The sequence below is a fragment of the Myotis yumanensis genome, unplaced genomic scaffold (genome assembly GCF_028538775.1).
Source record: "Myotis yumanensis isolate MYYU_CA2020_CCGP unplaced genomic scaffold, mMyoYum1.0.hap1 SCAF_13, whole genome shotgun sequence".
Lineage (NCBI taxonomy): Eukaryota > Metazoa > Chordata > Mammalia > Chiroptera > Vespertilionidae > Myotis > Myotis yumanensis.
In genome coordinates, this window is record NW_027223764.1 from 2662075 (window position 1) to 2683481 (window position 21407).

General features: G+C 53.3%; 1 protein-coding gene across 1 annotated transcript in view; it reads left to right on the forward strand.

Annotated features, from left to right (window-relative positions):
- Positions 1-21407, forward strand: part of DOCK1 (dedicator of cytokinesis 1) — a 288779-nt gene that overhangs the window by 25721 nt on the left and 241651 nt on the right. The window contains 4 exon segments of the mRNA XM_070432089.1: positions 10525-10608; positions 14186-14226; positions 16539-16594; positions 18728-18824. Coding sequence (XP_070288190.1) covers positions 10525-10608; positions 14186-14226; positions 16539-16594; positions 18728-18824 — 278 coding nt within the window.

A 21407-nucleotide genomic window follows, 5' to 3' on the forward strand; every position in this document is an offset into this window, starting at 1 on the left:
AGTCCTGGCCTGGTTTAAAGCAGAGACAGTAAGACCTGCCTCCCATCCAGCATTCAGCAGGTCCTGGCTGCCCAGGTCTGCACCTGGAGCCTCACGGGACCGCCCCTGGGTGTGGGACCACTGTGCTCACACCCGCCTGGTTGGCTGGTCTGGGTCCCAGCCGCCCAGAGAGTAGGCTTTGCACGCCCAGCCCCTGGTCCTTGCAGAGTGCCCTGCCTGGGGGTGGCGGCGGCCGTATGGTTCTGGCTACTCCACCAGCATGTGTTCTCCTAAACTGCACTACTTTTTCTACCTGGAGGAGGATGATTAAAGAGATCGGACCTTTCCCCCTATCTCAGCTCTACACCCCTCTGCTGCTGAACACAATTAAGCGCGAAAAGAGGTCATTTTCAGGTCAGCTAAGGCTTTTCTTGTTTGTGGGCGGATTTGCAAAGACTGTCAATAATGAGGGCAGTGGCTTTCTCGCCCAGCCCTGACCTGATGAAAGACAAAGAGTGTTGAAAGCGGACTCTCATTTTTCCCCGTCACAGAAAACCATAAAGCCAGCATTCACCCACCACCTAGTGTATTTCCTAAGAAACCTGCATGTTTTGGGCACCTTGACCTTCTGGCTAGTTGTGAATAAGGCATACGGTGCTATTTTATTCTGAGGGAAGATATTAAAATATCATTGAATTGTGTCTATCACTTCAATTAGAATTTGAGAAAAGACTCTTTTACATATTTCTTTTCACATTTATCTCCACCATTCCTCCCACCTGTTCAGTCCAAAAGGCAAAGAGACTGTTGAATAACAGAGGATGTTACTTATCTTACTGTGCCCTGCTCCCTCTCTTTAATTATTTAGATGAGTTCCTTGATTCTAATATCCAGATGTTGCAGGAAGTTCTGCCTCGGGGGATTTTATTGGCAGAGAAACAAGCTCTCTATTCCTAAGAAAGAAAGATAGGAACCCGCAGGAGTGACTTTGTGCATTTGAAAGTGGTATCCTTTTTAGAAATGGGGGGGTCTCTCTCTCTCTCTCTCTCTCTCTCTTTGTATGTGGAACCATTGAGTGTTTCCCATCACAGTCAAGGAGATGCTAAACCCATAAGGAACTTTCCTCAATTTACTTTACCAGCCTTTCCTTTATCCATGGCATCTTTTCTTTCTTTTTGTAAATCCTCACCCGAGGATATTTTCCCATTGATTTTTAGAGAGAATGGACGGGACGGGGAGAGGCAGAGAGAAACATCGATGTGAGAGAGACACATCCATTGGTTGCCTCCTGCGTGGGTCCAACCAGGGCCAGGAGGAACCTGCAATCGAGGTGCCTGCCCTTGACCAGAATCGGACCTGGGACCCTTCAGTCCTAGGGCTGACGCTCTAGCCACTGAGCCAACCCAGTTGGGGCCATGGCATCTTTTTTATTATGATGGTAAATAGACATGCTGTCAAGTGAGCTGCTTAACCCCCTGAGTGCCAACCCATATCCTAGGAACTGTGCTAAAATCGCCAAGGCATTTTTGCTGATTTTACAGCAGTTTAGGAAAAAAAATTATGAATCGCAAGTAAATGAAGTTACATATTCAGTATCTTCCACAAAATCGTCATCTTCACAGCAAGAATTGACATGTTTAGCAATATCATCATCACTAATAAAAGCAGACTTAGAACCGGACACTGCAGGAGGAGCTCGATAGTGCTCCCGGCACTTTTTAAAAAAAATATATATTTTATTGATTTTTCACAGAGAGGAAGGGAGAGGGATAGAGAGTTAGAAACATCGATGGGAGAGAGACATCGATCAGCTGCCTCCTGCACATCTCCCACTGGGGATGTGCCCACAACCAAGGTACATGCCCTTGACCGGAATCGAACCTGGGACCCTTCAGTCCGCAGGCCGACGCTCTATCCACTGAGCCAAACCGGTTAGGGCGCTCCCGAAAGACAGGAGGAGCGCGATCGCGCTCCTGGCACTCTAGGGGTTAAGCACTGCGAGGTGACCGGTTCTGTGCGTAAAGCACATGCAGGTTGTTGTGCAGCCACCCACCTCCAGAACTTTCCGTCTGCCCCCACTGAAACGCTCCACCCATGAAATATTGGTTGTTGTTGTTACACCCATTAAACATTAACTCCCCGTGCCCCTCCCCTGCGCCTTTGGCGGTCACCGCCCTGCTTTCTGTCCGTCCCTGTGGACATGGCTATTCCGGTCCTCCCTGTGCGTGGACGTGCACAATGCTTGGCCTGTGTCTGGCTTATTTCATGGAGCGCCATGCCCTCCAGGCAGCACCGGCGGGTCAGATCCCTCCTGAAGGCTGGATGGCTTTCATCATGGGCATATGCCCTATTGTGCTGACATTCACCTGCCCATGGACTCGGGCTGCTTCCACCGCGTAGCTACTGTGACGCTGCCGCTCTGCACACGTTGTGCAAACATCTGTCCAAGTCCCGCCCTGAGTCCTTTGGGAGCACACCCAGAAGGGGCGTCTGTACAATCTGAGTTCGCCAGGTGCGGCCAGTGTGTGAAAGGCTTGTTCCTCAGAGATGGCTGTGGCCGACTTCCCTCCCCGGGCAGCACTGCGCTCAGCTGTCCTCTGACCCCAGCCCCAGCCCGTGCTGGGCGGAGCAGGCGCCGCAGGAGTCCCGGGAACTGCGGAGAGTGTATTGGCAGGGACTAGATAAGCATGTGTAGGCCTCATGGACCTGGGAACAGCGAAGGACAGCCCTTTAGAAGGAAGCCAGGAGTGGCACTGACAGGGCACGCCCCCTGCCTGTCTCCTTGGCGGGGGGGGGCGGGGGGTGGAGTGCGGGGGGGCTGCGTTTCCCCAGCCCTGAGAGATGGGTGCTATTGGCCACTTTTTTCCAACTGAAGGCAAGACAGAGTGAATGAGATCACAGGCAGAGCAATTCATTTTCACAAACTGACTTTTTTAAAAAATGAATTAACTTTTAAATTGCTGCCTGCCATCCTGAAGTCATGTTTCAGGAGGATGGGCCTGGGGTGGAGGATCGGCGTCCAGCAGACACCAGGAGGGACTTGGGGTCAGGCTCTCGCCTTGGGCACTTCCAGGAGGCCTGGCGCTGATGGCGGATTATCTAGTTACATGGGAGAGACCAATCCAGGGCCTGGACAGCGCATCTTGTGTCTCTCTTTCCTATTGATGAAAGAATCTTGGTCTCCTAGATCTTTCTGTAAAGGACAAGATCATTTTGAAGGGGAGAAAATGATACAATTTTTGCTTTCACTCCATCACTAACCTCACACACAGTGATCTGGTCAAATTCAGTGAATTTTTGTCGAGTGCCTGCAAAGCTTGTGGAAAATCCAGTGATGAATCAATGTTTGCCCTCCCCAAGGAGTTTGGTCTAGAGCAGCGGTTGCAACCGGTGGTCCGCGGGGTCCGAAAGGTTGGTGACCGCTGGTCTAGAAGGAATAGAGATACGCAGCTCTCCAGGGCTGTGGGGTGTCACAACGCTTAAAGGGAAGGTCGGCAGTGGGCAATTAATTCAGGTGTGGGTGTACCTGGTTTGGGTTGAGGGAGCAAGTCAGAATTCAGTGAGGATCTGCAGAAGGTGAAATTAAAGGCAGGACTGGCAGACAGGAGGGGTCTTCAGAGGTACAGGAGGAGGGGCCTTCCCAGGGTGTGGAGTGGCTTATAGCAGGCCCTGGGGTGGGGGGAGGTGGGGTGGGGAGAGAGATGAGATTGGAAAGGTGGGTTGAAGTCAGACCACCTAGGATTCTGAATGCTGAGCTGGAGAATTTAGCCACTAATGAGAAAGCGCAGAGAAATGGTGCAGTGTTTTAGAGCCAGAGTTAAAGAACATAACTCTGGTGATGGAGAGAAGAGCGTTTATACAGTTAGTATAAATTGAGCTGGGAGACCAGCCAAAACGTTATTTTTCATTTCAGTGAGAGATGGTGACGATGTGGGCCAGGCACAGTGGGGCGGTGGAGACAGTCTGAAAGAAACACCTGGGTCCCAGGGCTACTGAATTCCCTGTGCCAACTCGAGCAAGTCACACTCCTCTCTGTAGGACTCTGTTAAATCTGTGATGGCCTGTAGTGTTTTTTTCCTAATGTCAAAGTAGTCAAGTAGGTCTTATTATTTTTCTCCAAAGGGAATTAAATTTCCTCAAATCCTTTTTCTGCACCCATTGAGATGATCAGGTGATTGTTTTTTTATCCTTTACTCTGTTAATGTGGTTGAATTATATTGATTGCTTTTCGGAGGTCAAACCAACCTTGCATTTCTGGAATGACTCCCAACTTGGGTTTTTCTGTGTAAGGAATGAGACATCATTAGCACCAGGCTTTAGATGTTGGTGGACTTTAGGACTGCACGGACCTGTTTGCCTGTCAGGCAGCGTCAAGCTGGATGTTGCCCTTTGCCATCAGGAGGTCAATCTGAGGCCCAGAGATGACTGACTCTGGACGAGGATTGAGGATGAGACTGTGCAGGGCTATCACTGTGGCCTCTGGCGCCATATAGCCCCTCCACTGACTGCTCACACCTGGGCAGACTCTAAGCTGCTGGGAAAACTCTGTGTTCTCCTCAGAGGACTATTGTGAGGATTACATTAGTCTGAGCATGTGAAGCACTTACCTCAATGCCTAGCCCATGGAATATACTCAGGAAATGTCAGCCAGTACGATAGCAGCAGCAGCAGCAGCACTGTCAGCATCATTATCATCATTATTATCACCATCCTCACCATCACCATCATCATGACCACCACCATCACCACCATCATCACCATCATTATCATCACCATCATCATAATCACCATCACCAGCACTATCACCACCATCACTATCATTACCACCATCATCATCATTATCACCATCATTATCATAATCACCATCACCATCCTCACCATGACCACCATCACCATCATCACCATCATCACTTCCATTACCATTACTGTTCTCACCATCACCATCACAGGCCCCCTCATCACTATCCTCATCATCAGAATCACCATCACCATCACCATCACCACCTTCACATCATTTCTGGGGTTCCGCCGTCACACCATCAGCCGCAGCAGCGTCATTCGTGGCACCCTCACCGTCAGTACTGTTAGCAGTATAGGTGCACGTGGAAGCCCCCTCTGTGATTGGTGAACTGCAGGTCTTTCCTTACACCCCTGGGTGGCGTTTACCGGGCGAGCAGATGGAGCAGGGGCCAGGCCTTTCCCTCTTCACATCTCTGGTGCATGTGAGCTCCGTGGACAGAAGTTTGGGAAAAGAGGATCCAGGGTTGCTGCTGGCTCTTCCAGAAACAAAAACAGCACATCCTGGGAAAGAGCCTCCGTGCTGGTTTATGGCCACATCCTTTCCCGGGTCACGCTGCACACGAGCAACAAGTCCAGCTCTGCCCCGGAGTCTGCAGTCCGGGATCGAGACGCTCCCCTGGCCATGCAGGTGGGCCCCGGCCACCCTCGCTAGCCAGGCTGTTAGAAGGGTGAGGGGATTTGAGGAGGAGGAGGAATCCATTAGACACGCAGCTCACCAGACAGAGGTGGTGAATGCCACGCTCTCCAAGGGGTGGATGGACATATTCTCTCGTGGAGCTGTTCTCAGATCTCAACTGATGACAAAAATAAAGACGGTAAGTTGGGCGCCTGGCAAAGAGGCCGCCATCTTTGCGCTTCAGTTAAGGGAAGACTTTGAAAACCCAGATGCCATCCATCTTCATCGCCCTCCCACAGGCGAGGGCGCTTCCACACTTTCTCGTCCCTGCCCCCCCTCCCCAGAAAGGGGCAGATCCGACAGGTCAAGGAATCAGCACAAGGAATAGCCTTTTCCATGGAACACTTTTGGGTTTATTTAAGAAATAACGTTGTTCCTCATTTTTCTATCACCCCAAGAATTGGGGCACCCCGGTCACAGACTTGTCCGAGTCAGACGCCTGCAGGGGTCCCTCTCCCGCTGCCCTCAGCAGTGAAGGAATAAACCACAGAACTCCACGTGCGCTGCTTGTCACACACCTCCCTGCCTGCTTTCCTGTTGCTGCTGGGACCCAACCCCACAGCTTTAGGGGCTTCCACAGCACACACTTTTTAAAAAAAATATATTTTATTGATTTTTTACAGAGAGGAAGGGAGAGGGATAGAGAGTTAGAAACATCGATGGGAGAGAAACATCGATCAGCTGCCTCCTGCACACCTCCCACCGGGGCTGTGCCCGCAACCAAGGCACATGCCCCTGACCGGAATCGAACCTGGGACCCTTCAATCCGCAGGCCGACACTCTATCCACTGAGCCAAGCTTCTGAGCTCACAGTTCTGGAGGTCAGAGTCCTGACCCCGAGCGGGCAAGGCTGCTTCCTTCTGGAGCCTCTGGGGGGTCCATGTGGTGCCTCTTCCTGCAGGCGGCCCCCTCCTTCCTCACGTTGACTTCGGCTGCCGTCACCACGTCTCCTCTCTGACTCTGGCCCCCCCTGACTCCCACTTACACGGACCTTGGGGTTACACTGGGCTCAGGTGGGTCATCCAGGACTGGCACCCCCACCTCAAGGCCCTTCACCTCATCACAGCCACCATGAAAGGTGCCATCCTGGCAGCGTCTGAGGATTCGGACGTGGATGACTTTGGGGGCCATTGTGCCACCGACCACACTTCCCCCCTTACTCCCACTCCCTTGTCCAATAATCTTAGAAAGAGTTTTGTTTTTTAAAAATATACATATATATTTTATTTCAGAGAGGAAGGAAGAGGGAGAGAGAGAGATAGAAACATCAACGATGAGAGAGAATCATTGATTGGCTGCCTCCAAACTAGGGATTGAGTCCGCAACCTGGGCATGTGCCCTTAACTGGGAATCGAACTGTGACCTCCTGCTTCATAGGCCGATGCTCCACCACTGAGCCACTCCGGTCGGGCGAAAGTTGAGTCTTTATTTTGGCTTTAATAGAGGACTGCTCAGGCAGTGAGTCTAAGGCCAGAGGCTGGGGACTGGGCAGCCTGCGTTGTAGCCCTAAGCTCTGCTGTGTCATCTGGGGTTACGGCTGGGCGGCCAGTGTTGTGGCCTTAAGCTCTTCTATGTAATTGGGGGTTACGGCTCGGCAGCTTGCGTTGTGGCCCTAAGCTCTCCTATGTAATTGGGGGTTACATGCATACTCCCTCGGAGGCCCTTTTTCCTTCATCCATAAAGCAGGGGTCTTGGGCTCATATCACAGTTAAAGAGGAAAGTTCTGTATTCACGGGTGAGAATTTCTCAGCGGCTGGGGTCTGCCTGCTTCAGAGAGGGAGGCAGGTGCTCCCAGGCTTCTGTGTGTGTCGTACAGACTCGCACGGGCCCGGATGTACTTACAGTGGGTGCGTTCGTTTTGTTTCATTTTTATTCTTTTTGACGTGTTTTTTTTTCCACGTCTATACCGCATTGGCACGCTGGCAGGATGCTGTTCAGGCGGTGCTAAATGCATTTATGGCCCCTCCAGGCTTGGGAATCCGGTTATGCCAATCTGGGAAGGGCTGGCCTATGCTCTGAGCTTCCTGTACCTGATGCAATTATTTCCTGTAAAAGATTCACCATAAAATGCTAAATAAACCTGCATAACTGTTAATAACCGTTTACGTCAGTGGAGGACATTAAATTTTTATGAATTTTGGTGAACATACTGGAAAATCCCTGCGAAAGTGGGATTTTCTGCAGGTACATGGCTTTAGCTGTGATAGCATTTCAACAAACATGTGCCAGTGTGCCAGCTCTGGTTTTTAAAAAAGGATTCTGGGCCCCACCAGCGTGGCTCAGCGGTTGAGCGACGACCTATGAACCTGGGGGTCATGGTTTGATTCCTGGACAGGGCACATGCTGGGGTTGTGGGCTCCATCCCTGTGGGGTGTGCAGGAGGCAGCCAATCAATGATTCCCTCTCATCATTGATGTTTCTCTCTCCCTCTCCTTCTCTCTTCCTCTCTGAAATCAATAAAAATATATACTTTAAAAAACATAAAAAGGATTCTGGTAGCAATAGAAGCCTTTACTGCAGCAAAAACAAAAACTCCGACCACAGCGAGAGCCCTGGCCACGCACTGCGTGCTCGCTGCGGGGCCGCCACTGCGCCACGTTGCCAGGTCCGGCTGTGGCGTGACTTTGAGGCACAACATGCACCCACCTGTGAGGTGTAGGCATCCAGGTCCTCACTCTGCAGGCGGGGAGCTGACAGCCGAGAGGGTGGGCATTTGCTGGGGGTCGTGGGGAGCCGACAGCGGAGAGGGTGGGCATTTGCTGGGGGTCGTGGGGAACCGACAGCGGAGAGGGGGGGCATTTGCTGGGCGTCTCGGGGAGCTGACAGCGGAGAGGGTGGGGCATTTGCTGGGGGTCGCGGGGAGCTGACAGCGGAGAGGGTGGGCATTTGCTGGGGGTCGTGGGGAGCCGACAGCGGAGAGGGTGGGCATTTGCTGGGGGTTTCGGGGAGCTGACAGCGGAGAGGGTGGGGCATTTGCTGGGGGTCGCCAGTTTCGCGGGCAGAGGCGTACCCTGCACATTGTCTGGCTCCCGATGCCAGGAGCATGAGAGCCAGGGAGGCCGCCTGGGCAGTGAGTCAGGACTGCTGTCACAGTCGGGGCCTCCTTGGTGGAGCTGATAGCAGGGACCCATGTGCTGTGGGGCTGGGATGTTTGGAGAAGGGGTTGAAAGAGCAAACATAGCCCTGGCCAGCTTGGCTCAGTGCTTAGAGCATCGGCCATAGGACCGAAGGGGCCCAGGTTCAACTCCCGGTCAAGGGCACGTACCTCAGTTGCAGGATCAATTACTGGCCCCAGTCGGGGCGCAAGCAGGAGGCAAGCAGTCGATGTTTCCCTCTCCCCCCGACCCCCCTTCCACTCTCTCTAAAAAAATCAATGGGAAAAATATCCTTGGGTGAGGATTAAATAATAAAAAAAAAGAGCAAACATACTTGGACCTGGCTTTGCCGAAGAGGTGGCACCACCGGGGGGGGGGGGGGGGGGTGGGAGGGGGGGGCGACCCAGATGGCAAGGCGAGGGTACCTTGGTGCACACAGGTGTGGTAGGGCCTGGCTTCTTTCTCTCAGGGTGGGCAGCGAGGTGAGGTGGTCAGGTGCTGGGGGCACACCATGCTTGCCGGGGGAGTTGGCACGCACATGATACGAACAAGGGGAGTTTAGGGATGGACACAGGAAAGGTGCCTCTTACGGAGCCTACTCTGGCGGGCGTGCGGGATGGATGGACGAGAAGTTGATCGGGCGCTTGGAGGTGGGTTTTCCGTGGAGCCCGACATCTTTTTAGGTGGAACCGTTGCAAAGGAGGGACAGCGCTGACTGTGGTTTTTAAATCGAGAGCCGGCGAAGTGGATGATTTCTGGGTCTCAGACACTTCCTAACGCCCTTTGTTCGCCGTGACAGCTCTTTTACCCGCTGATGTGTGGGTGCACGTGTGGCCTGCATTTCATGGTGTCGCTCTTTCGGGTGCTCATCTGCAGGAGTAGGCACTGCCTCACGTCGGGAGGGGGACTTGGGGTTTTAGGGACGCGTCGGGAGGCCAGCGCTCCGGGTCTTCTCTTAATGCTGGACGTACGTTTGCGTATTTGAGCGTAACGTAGCTCTTACTGTCAGCTTTGGTTACAGGGTGTGTTTAACACCAATTTGGTTTCCTGAATTTTCAGTCCATAGTTAGGAAGAAGTCATCTGATGAAAACACGTGTTAATGGAAATGTAAGATAGTCCACCAAGTGATCATTAGAATGCTGACAGGATCCCCAGTTTTCTTCCTATTATAAATGTTATTCAGCCATAAAAAGAATCATGTCCCGAGACAAGGTACAAAGTGTCGGAGCCTTGAAAGCATGGTAAGCGCAAGAAGGGAGGCACGAAGGGGGCATTCTTGTATGATTTCATTCATGTGAGGTAGCTCGTCGCCAGGTTACCAGGGGGTGGGGGCGGGGTGGGGGGGGAGAGGGTGGCGAGCAGTTGCTGACTGGGCACGGGGTTTCTGTTTGCTGCGATGAGAAAGTTTTGGAAATTGATAGTGGTGATGGTAGCACAACATTGGACTGTTAACGAAGGCCACTAAACTGTACACTTAAACACGGTTAAGAAGGCAACTTTTACATCATGTATATTTTACCACAATAAAAAAATCACTTAATCACTGAAACCGGTTTGGCTCAGTGGATAGAGCGTCGGCCTGCGGACTGAAAGGTCCCAGGTTCGATTCCGGTCAAGGGCATGTACCTGGGTTTTGGGCACATCCCCAGTAGGATATGTGCAGGAGGGCAGCTGATCGATGTTTCGCACTTAGCGATGTTTCTAACTCTCTATCCCTCTCCCTTCCTCTCTGTAAAAAATCAATAAAAATATATTTAAAAAAAAATCACTTAGTCGTTGTCTGGTACCCGGAGCAGTGGTGCATTTCTCCGACGTAAATGATGAGCCGTTATATTTGTCTCTTGAAAGAAAAGGCTACTCTGGTGGGTGTCGGCGAGAAGCATCCAGGCAAAGGCGGAACGTGTGTTAGTGTTTAAAAAAGCAGCATCGGCCTTTCCACCCCCACTGACGTCTCCCCCTTTTCTCCTCCACAGCCTTTTACAACTACGACGCCCGGGGAGTGGACGAGCTTTCCTTGCAGATCGGAGACACCGTGCACATCTTAGAAACGTACGAAGGTGCGTATCCTGCGGGCGCCCCTTCTCGTGCTGTTCCGGGCACTTGGCGGGCTCCCCAGTGCCCATGGGCAGAGCGTTCCCTGGTCACGCAAGCGCGCGTACTCGCGCCTTCCTCCGGCGGTGGGCTTTCTTGCGTGGCGGATGGCCAGGTAAGGACAGTAGTAAGGCTGTTCGTTATTTGATGAAGGCTTTATGAAGATGAAATTAAAACGGAAAATTCCTTTTATTCAGTGTACTGATCCTTGTATGGGCCCTGAAATTGCAACTCTGGCGTATTAGGACGATGCTCCAACCAAGTGAGCTACCCAGCCAGGGTAAAAAAAAATGCCTTTTTTTTAACCTCTAAAATTTTTGTTGTTGAAAAAACTGTTTTCATGCAAAACAAAACAAAAAAATACACCTCATTGGTTCCTTTTTTGTAGATGCATGTCATTCCTCACTGATACTAACCGAAAAAAATTTAAAAAATACATTAAGATAGGTTAGTGTTTAAGTCACTGTTTTGAGGTGTGTGATGGGAATGGAGACTTCTATGCTCTCGCTTCGATCTGTCAGTAACATCCTCAGGGGAACCAGCCTTGTCGGTTCTTACTTCCTTTTCTTTTTTAAATCCGTGACCCCGTTTTCTGAGGAGCAACAGGGAGGGGACGGTCAGAGCCGCGCAGGGCGGGGCCCAGGGGGCGGCGGCTCCGGTTACCCCAGAGATGAGCGGGTGCTGGGGGGCGGCCCAGGCCCTAGTTCCCCAGACCATTGTTTTCCCTGTGGAGTGTCTAGTAGAACAGTTTGCACTGTAGTTACTGTTGCACGAAGAGAAGCAGTGTCAGGCTCGACTTTTACGTTCTTCAGATCCGGGAGTTTGGTAAGATCGAGTTTGAGTGGTTGGCGGCTTTATGTCCTGCTCGAAGGCGTGGCTCCCAAATAGCAAAGGAACCGATAGGAGCGATGAAAACCAAACGTTTCAGCAGCAAAGTTGCTTTCAGATTGCGTTTAGCCAAAACCTTGGCTAGCCACTCTTCCACGTTTTGCCCGGAGGTGTGGTTCAGTGGTTGAGCGTCGACCTATGAACCAGGAGGTCAGGGTTCAATTCCCGGTCAGGGCACAGGCCTGGGTTTCGTGCTCGATCCCCAGTCGGGGGCGTGCAGGAGGCAGCGGATCCATGATTCTCTCTCATCATGGATGTTTCTTTCCATCCCTCTGTCCCTCTCCCTTCATGTCTGAAATCAATAAAAATATTAAAAAGCATCTTCCAGGGTTTGTTTAGAATCCTCCACTCTTTGTAAAGACCTTTCATGGGCAATGAACCCCCTTATTTTGGAAACCGCCTTTGGGTTTGAGTCAGAACCCGGTCGGAGGAAGGCGCCTGGGTCGGAGGAAGGCGCCTGGGGGGAGTTTGGGCCCCGGGAGACGCGGCGATGTTATTACCATCACACGGAGGGGGACGGTGTTTCTGCCCGATCCTGGTGTTCTGTTTGCATTCCGCGCAGCGTGTGAGGGTTCGGTCTTCCCCCCCCCCCGCGTTCCTTCCCCCCCTGCTCCCGCTTTTCCTGCACGAAAATTTATTTCTGTTTGTCAAATTTGATTTTCTTTCGCTCTGTGATCCTTCTCAGGATATTACTGAGATTGCTCCAGAGAATATAAAATTTCCCAAGGATCGCTCTTTATATTAAGTTTCAAAAAACGAATTTGCCCTCAGGCGATGATTAATTTCTGCGTCTCGGGCTTCTGAAGGCTGGGGACTCGGACAGGAAGAGGAAGTGTAGGTCCCTGGAGGTGGAAGGAGCTGTGAGGGGTCGTGGAGGACACCCCTGCCTTTAGAGTGTCCAGGGCCAGGCTGACCCGAGATCACAGAGGCTCAGGAAGTGACTCTCGCGTGGCCGCGGACGTGCCCGGCCTGCTGCCCACTCATTGCCAACAGGATCCCAGGGGCTGGATGCTGACCCCGAGGGATGCGCAGGCATTGCATGGAGATCAGGGCGTTATTATTATTATTATTATTTTTTGGGAATTATTCTTTTGATGAAACCACAGTCGCTGCTGCAGCAAGATTCGGGCTTTGCCTCCTGCTGGTCTGAGGGAGCCCTCCGCCTGGGAGCTCTCGGAGGGCAGAGGTCTGATCTGCCTGCAGCCGAGCTCTGCCAGCGCGGTGCCTGGTGCACGGCGTGTGGGCGCAGGCGCTGGGAGGATTAGCAACAGTCCTGGGAGGAAACCCCCGGGTTTGCTGTGCTCAGGAAGGCCGTTAAAAGATGCGCTGCCGCTGCCAGGTGAGCACAGGAAAGGTGCCCGCTCACTGCCCGCTCCGCCTGGAGAGCCTGCGGCCGTGTGAGTGGGTGTGTCCGCTCCTGGCCTTCCCCGACGGCGTGCCTCTGGTTTTCGTGGACGTGAGTGTGGTTGTGCTCCCCTTCTGCTCCTGCCTGTGCAGAGGTGCACTCCTGCCGTCTCGAGGTACCCGGTCCGCGGCTTCCGCTGCTGGTGAGCGGCCCCACGTTTCACTCTCTGCCCTCCGGGTGCCCCCACGCCTCCACTTCCCACCACCCCAGTCCCCCAGCCCCGAGCTTCCTGCCTGTGGCCACTTCCCGTTTCTGAGCTAATTCAGACACCCCGGGTTCTAAGGGTTGCCTTCGGTGCAGCCTGAAACCCGGCGTGTGGTCACCGTGGGGGGGGTCGGCCCAGCACGCACCTCCCCGGGCCGGCGGGGGTTCGGCCCAGTCCTTTGGCTCCTGCGGGCGGAGTTGCATGTGAGCTGAGTGCGTGGCCTGAAGTGACCTCAGGGCGACGGGGCTGAGGAAACGCTGACGTCAGGCTGCGTGGGGGGCTGAGGGGCTGGGGGGCTGGGGGGCTGGTGCTGCCGGACCCACGGGCTTTTGCAGGGACAGCCTCTGCTCTAGGCCCGAGGGCGGTGCCGAGGGTGTGGTCCGGTCTGGCCCCGCTTTGAAGGCACTCTTCCCTTTAGTGTGGAATCCTGCCAACAGCTGCCCTATGTCCGCCTCCGCCCTCGCTGCTGTCTCCCTCCCCACCCGAGGGACGGGGACTTGAGTGTGTGCCAGGCCCTGAGGGGGTCGGGCTGGTGCCTGGGCCGCTGCTTCCTGTCGGGGCCTTGGCCACAGAAGCACTTTGTGAGTCCGTCGCCACCCCGGGGCCCAGCTCCTCGGTGTGGAAGCGGCAGGAAGTCCGCTCTCAATGGCACGTCTGTTGTGGGGCAGCTCTCGATCCGAGGATGCCGGCGTTAGCACTTGGCAGTGACCCCAGCGCAAGTCAGACAGAGGGAGGGACCGGAGGACGCGTTCTCAGGAGGCTGCCGAGTGGGCACAGGGTCCTCCTCGGAGCCTGCTGCTTAGCCTCGAGCGACGCCCTCCAGGCCCCTGGGGAAGATGGTTGGGGAGGAGCGGTGGCTGCCCGCTCAGGCCCTCCCAGGCCTCCAGCACGGTCTGCGGGCAGCCCCATCGCACATCCCAAAGCGTTGGGATCGTTCAGTCCTGGTGGCTTCCAGGGTCAGCAAAGCGATGCGCGCTCCTCCGCGTGCGGTGTCAGGGCCCCAGGACGCCTCCTTGCACTAACTCTCCACTTTGTGTTTGTTTAGGCTGGTACAGAGGTTACACCTTAAGGAAAAAGTCTAAGAAGGTAAGTCGTTCTTCTCATTGAACCCAGCGCACGTCCCTCCGTACATCACCCCGGAGAGGAAATCAGTTCCCTCTCTTCCCTGTCTACACCTTTTCCTCCTGCCTCCTTCTCTGAACTTAAACTCTGTGTGAGCTGCAGTGCGGGCCGCCCTCCAGCGTATTCTGGCCAGTGTGTGTGCGTCGGAACTGCAACTGCGTGTCCCCGAGCGAATTGCTGGGCTGTGATAGGCTGTCAACCGTGAAGCCTCTTCTTTTCCTGGTAGAATTTTGGATCCTCGTTCAGCAAAAGAACGATCTGGGTAGAAGGACTTCAGAAAACAGCAGCAACAAAAAGCGGAGAACGGCCCCGATTTTCAATGGCGTATCATCCTTGATGACGAATAGATTTGCGAGGCCCACACAGGCCTGCTTTTCTCTGAATCACGCCCGTTTTATGCCGCTGTGTTGCTCGCAGACGAAGGCGCCTCTGCGCCCCGGGCAGTCTGCACGCGTGGTGTGTGTGTGAGCCTCCGAGGCCGAGACCTACCATTACGGCTCGGTCGCTGTGGCGGCCACTCCCACGCTCGGTCCTGTGCGGCCTCTCTGTTCTTAGCTCCGTAAACCCAGGGATGGCTCTCCTGTGTCCTCCTGTGATGTGGAGTCCTCCCGGCTGTGGTCAGGCCGGCCACATTCGCTGCTGTGTGCTTTCATGCCTAATTATGCTTGACAGAGGGTTCATCTTACTTCTCTTTCCTAACCTTGCCTCTCATTATCTCCTGACTGGGCTGGGCCCCGCTCGCGGTCCGGAGCCTGTAACCACGGCTTCCGCAGTCAGCGGCTCCAGCCAGGCCTTCCCACCCACCCCGCTAGCTTGGACTGGGCCGCCGGTCCCCACCCAGCCCGTGCCCGGGGGCCTGGAGGTTGGGACCAGCCTTTAACTGGCTGGGTGGTGGGATAGCTTTCCCCAGGGGAAGCCGGGGTCCATGGATGCCCCTTCTGTGATAGGAGTGCCTTCCTGCCAGAGCAACCCCGATTGATCTGAGGGCTTTAGTGAGGAAGAGATGAGGATCCTGGACCACACGGACTGCGGTCTTTCTGCCCCCTCCTTCCCGCTCGGCGATAAATCTTATTTATTTTTAAAGGGTTAGACATGATGGCATTCCCAGTCTCTTTTTAAAAAATACATTTTTATTGATTTTTAAAGAGAGAGATAGAGAGATAGTAACATTGATGAGAGAGGAAGTTGTTGATTGGCTGCCTCCTGCAAGGTTCCTACTGGGGATCCAGCCCGAAACCCGGTCATGTGCTCTGTCTTGGAAGGAATCGAACCCGTGACCTCTTGGTTCCTGGGTCGAAGCTCAACCACTGAGCCACACTGGCTGGGCTGATAGTTCCTTTTTATATGAAATCCGGCCGTGTTCCCGGTCGGCAGGAGGACCAGGAATCGTGGTGGCCGAGCACGTGCCCAGCACGACAGGTGCTGTGTTTCTGGATGCCCTGTTCGACCCTTTTGGGGCCAGGTGCCAGGGCCACCCGACCAGAAGCTCCTGCTCCCGCAACAGGGGCGTCAAAGCCCCCCGTGCCGCTGAGTGGATTGCGGCTGCGCGCCCTGAATCTTACGAAGGAAGCCGTGCCCGGCTGGCGTGGCGCTGCCCCAGACCCAGCCCTGCCTTTCAGTGCTCCCCTCCGCTCCCCTCCAGGAGGGAGTCTGCGCTCCTTGGTGAGGCTCCTGGCACTTCTGGTCTGTGCCCGGCCCCGAGTGTCCTCTGCAGGCGCTGTCTCCTAGGCCCCGTTCAGGGTTCAGTGGGGTCATGTGCGTGCTTCACCCAGGAGAGGAGAGCCCTGTAAGCCGTCCTCCCCTGGTGCCGACTGGGCGAAATGCACCAGTTTCCGGATCAGACTGTTGAGAAGGTCTCCGTGGGCCAGGCAGCTGTCGGTGGTCATCTCAGCCCTGTGAGGTCAGGAACCATCAGAGACCGTCACCAAAAGTTGCACATGGGCATCAGTCGGCTGATGGTCTGGCTGCGTCCCGGTCAGCAGTGCAGACGGGGCGTGGCCTGTGGAGACGTCACAGGACCGCCCTCCGGGATCGTGTCTTTGCAAACACATCACCTCTGTTTCTTCCTAAGGGATCAGCGGCCTCGTTGAAACACAAGCTGTGCGTTGCCATCGTTCACGCTTTGTTTTCTTTGCTCTTTTCCGTGAGGCGTACCCTAAGTTTGCAGAATTAATAGAGACCCAATCGCCCCCACCTTTTCTGGGGACAGTTGTTTGATTGACAGTCAATCATCATATTGATAATAAAAGCTGTCTTTTTTTTTTCCCTCCCCAAAGGGTATATTTCCTGCCTCATATATTCATCTTAAAGAAGCAATCGTTGAAGGAAGAGGGTGAGTCTGCGCTTGATGTTCCCACGAAGGATGCGGCCTTCGGCCTCGCTGCCCTTCCCATGCAGGGTCCTCGAGGGGCTGGGGCAGTGGGCGTGACTGGCCATGGGTGACAGGAGTTTTGGGGGAGGAAGAGGGACTTGGGGTTGTGTGCAACATGGTTGTGAGCCTTTGAAGAGTCTACAGTCAGCCCCTCCCCTGCAGTCACTGTCCTTGAACCTGCATCCTAGTGCCCTGTGCTTCCTCGGGGAGCTGCCTCACCAGGCAGAGGCCGCGCAGTCCCCCGGCTCGGCAGGCATTTCCGGGAGACTCTGCAGGCTTTGGTCCACGTGGAGTTTCGGGGGAACAACCAGTTGTTAAACTGGGACATATAACATCTACAGTTTGTCCGGCTGTGACGTATGCTTCTTAGAGGTCATCCCAGTGATGTACAAGGTCATTACAAGGGCATTGCAGCAGGGGAACCCAGGAGGCAGGAGTGAGAAATGACGAGCCAGCTGCGCCCGGCGGGGGAGAGAGGGAGCATTCAGATGTTTTCCTTGTTTGTCTCGGCTACATCTTCACTCTCAGTCACACATGTAGGTTATCAAATTACTAATCAGATGATTGCCGCATAACGACGCCTCTCTGGCTGATTGCAAAATTGCCTCTCCAAGCCCCGCACTTCCCCGAGTGGAGGGCACCAGCTCAGCTCCCGGGGTCCATTCAAGCGGAGAAAGTCACTGAGAGGCATGCGTGTGATGGCCGGAGTGTGGTCTTCTTTTATACAGACGAGATGTTTTGCATGCAGGATTGAAAGTAAATGAATTAAAGGGGCGATGAAGAAGGCAAGCTGTGGGACTCTCACCCCCTTGTGGAAATGACCGAATAAGGGACGGCATCCGTGTTTTCCATCGGTCTCCATAGGCAACAGGGTAGCAGTCAGATCGTAGGTGATTAATTTTTAAAAAAATATTTTGATGAATACAAACAAATACATGGAAACTGTAATTATGAGGCATAAGAGTAAAGCGAACAAGAGATTATTTTAGCTCACAGCAAATACAGTCGCACCCTGCCCGACAGAGAGACGGGCACAGAGGGACAGAGGCACCCTTGTCCTGTGCCTGGGGCTGGTGGAAGGTGGATGGAGAACTGGGGGAAACTGGCAGCTTAGAAACAGGGTCCCTGCCGCTGCTTCCCGCCGCCTGTCACTGCTCTCCATGCTGTGACCGGCCCGGTCTCCCCTCCACTGCTCCCTCCCAAACCCACCTGCCTTTCCCTTCCCTCCCGGCCCAGAACCTCCTGCCTTCAGACCGCACGGGTGATCTCCTTCCTCCTCCTTCCTCCGTCCGCCTTCCCTTCTCCTGGTCCTGGTCGGGCATACACAGGAAGCAACCGATCGCTATGTCTCTCTCATCCAGGTTTCTCCCTCTCTTTCTCTCTCTCCCCCTCCCTCCTTCCCTGCCACTCTCTCTAAAAATCAACAGAAAAAAATCCTTGGGTGAGGACTCACAAAGACAAAAAAATAAAACAAGGCAAAACAAACACACCAGTGCTCGCTCACCTAGATCCCGGGTTAAGGACAGGTCAGGGTTAACCTGTTGGGTGGAGAGAGAGGGGAAGGGGCTCATCAGAGTTGGGGTCAGGTGGAATGCCTGTGGCCATTTGGAAGCAGTGACTTGGCTCAGAGTTCGCCACGGGTAACTGCTCCGGCGTTATCTCATAATGAGTTTTATGCTCCGTGGAAATGTAGAAGCCATCCTATTCCGAGCCTGCGTTTCAGTGCCACACGGGTTGGTTGTAATTTGGGGCACGTCTGAGATAGATGGGTACAGGTGACGAAGGCACCTTCCGCCTCCCAGACCTTGACGTCCGGAAGCCTTTTGTGGGTATTACCCTCCTGCTTGGTCCAGGCTTGACATTGGAGGTGGACGGCTTGCACAGCGGGTCACAGACAAGCATTCTCAGGCTTTGTCCAAACACCACCTGTCGCTCTTAGAGACTCGTGCAGTCTTACGTGTGGCTCCAGCCCTGTCTGTGAATCTTCTCTCTGTTTGCCGATTTGATCTATGGCCTGGGTTTGGAATTTACAGGTTTCCACTCGCAGGGATTACGGAGCCGTGAACTTAGCTGCCTCTCCGCCTCTCTCCCCAGGCAAGATGAAACGGTCATCCCCGGCGACCTGCCGCTCATTCAGGAGGTCACCACGACGCTCCGGGAGTGGTCCACCATCTGGCGGCAGCTCTACGTGGTGAGAGGCCATGGAACCGCAGCTAAAAGAGTGACAGCGGTCTCTCTGGGCCTTTTCTGTCCCCATCGATGTGTGCCCCCTCTCTTCCCTTCCCCCGCAACCCCCCTCGGAACCTCAAAAGCAGACCCGGGACAAGGCGATAGGCAAAGAAAGCAGCATGGCTCGGATTCTGCTCAGCCTTGGGGGGTCGTGCGCCCTTTGACCTGCTCTGTGTTGGGGGCAGCTGGTCTCAGCTTCCTTGTGTTGGAAGAGGGACAGGCTACTTTGTTTTCCAAGAAGGACTGGGCAGTCCTTGCGACGGACCCTCAGTGTTTATATTTTGTTCTCGAAGACAAAAACCTGCTTTTAAACTGCAGTAGGTGCTCATTTAGGGATTTGGTAGGAGATGGTTACTATTTTTTTTTGGCCACTCGGCTGTTATCATTGGAGGAAACGACACAGCCGTGTGGATTTAAGCGTGATTGTTAGAGGCGGGGGTCGTTTCCATTCTGGCTTCTTTGTCCGTTTCTGCTGGTTGTGGAAAAAGTCTTCTTATTAATGCAGGGAGGTTGGGGCCGTGGCATCTTCCATTTCCTATTCCCTCAGGGCACAAAAATTCATATTTGCAAAGATTACCTTTTGTTAGCCCTTATTTCTATTCCAGCTGCTGCTTTCTTCCCATATGCTAATGCCATCAGCTCAGAGCTGGGAGCTGGGCTGTGCAGGGCCGGCAGCGCCTGGGTCTGGGGATCTGGGGATCTGGACGCTTCCTGAGACCCCGCAGCTGCGCCCAGGCGGGCTCCTTGGTTTTCATTTTGCAGCCGCTTCTTGCACACACACAGTAATGAGCAGTTGCCGTAATTGTTCATCACATGTTCTCCCAGACCTCATCGCGTCCAGTTAGCGACGAATGTTTTGTGTAAATTGGAGCAATTTTGTCGTTGCCGTTTCACATTTGACTTAGCAAATTTTAAAGCAAAATAATGCAGCAAAACAAACAGGAGTGGATGCTGCCTTATGTGTTAGTGGACACGGTTTTATGTGACCTATTTATTTAAAAAAAAATATTTTTATTGATTTCGGAGAGGAAGGGAGAGGGAGAGAGATAGAAACATCTATGAGAGAGAAAGATCAACATTGATCAGCTGCTTCCTGCACGCCCCTTACTGGGCATGGAGCCTGCAACCAGGGCCTGTGCTCTGACCAGGAATCGAACCGTGACCCCCCAGTTCGTAGGTCGATGCTCATCCACGGAGCCACGTGGGCTAGGCAGTGGACAAGGTTTTAGCCATATTGCCCTGAAGCAGGCATTCCCAGTGGCTCCTTTGGTCTCCTCTTAAAAAATTCATATTTGCCTTTTATGGACCTACATTGTGGGATTTGTACAAAGCCAAAGATAAATGCTTATGCTATTTTTATTTTTTTATTTTTATGATTACTTTTTGCTTTACTGTGTTGTAGACAATTTAGCAAAATATTAAGGATGTTAGTTGATAAGGCTTTAGCAAAATGGACCGGGAGAATTAATAAAAGGGGAACAAAAACAATTTTTCAGTAAACCATTAATTTTGACCATTTAGTTTTCATTTAATAAATGAACGTCAGGATTATACCATAAAGAAGAGTTCATGGGATGTTAGTGTGTTATATGATGATGGAGGTGGGGGTCTTAGGAATTCTTTGAAAGGAGGTGACATACTGGAAGTAGTGGACGAGAGATTCAGGGATGTGGAGGAGTCGCTACTTTAACAGGCAGCGACGATCACATTTAAATCTTTCGTAGGGATCGTAGGGTTAGAATTTTCCCGACGTCAGGTGTCCCCTAGATTTCTTTTCACAGGAAGAACCACGGGGCTATTCTCCCTTTGGACGGTCCCTAGTTTCCTTGGCCAGTTGACCTCTCGCAGGTGCAAAACTGTGGCTCTTCTCTGTGCCGTCCCTCCCTGGAGATGGGTGGACAGTGAGAGGAAGTGTGGATCCTGCACCTTCTTTGCGTTTCCCTTTCGGCTCCTGGACTGAGATCCTGCTCCTTGCAGGAGCCTCCCGCCTGTGTGTCGGCAGGACCTCGGTGGTCTGGGGCACTGCGCAGAGATGCCAGTCTGGGCAGGCGGCAGCTGTAGGCTCAGACTTACTCCAAAGGGGCCGTGGTTGCCCCGTGGGCGTTATCCAGTGGGCTGGCTCTGAGGTTCTCGGGCACACCCGGCTCTGGTCGGCCTGTTGATTCAGAGGTGCCTCGTCTGCAATGCAGACACAGTGTTGAGGGTCATGCATTACTTTTTTTATTCTTTTCATCTTTTAGTGTCTGGTAGGAACCACATTCCATAGAATGTCTTTTTTTTATTTTTAAATATATTTTTATTGATTGCAAAGAGAGGAAGGGAGAGAGAAATAGAAACATCAATGATGAGAGATCATCACTGATTGGCTGCCTCCTGCACGCCTCCATTGGGGATCGAGCCCACAACCCAGGCATGTGCCCTGACTGGGAATTGAACTCTGACCTCCTGGTTCATAGGTGACGTTCAACCACTGAGCCAGGCTGGCCGGGCTAAAATGCCTTTTAATCGGACATAAGTTACATTCTGTCCTATAAGGCATTCACTG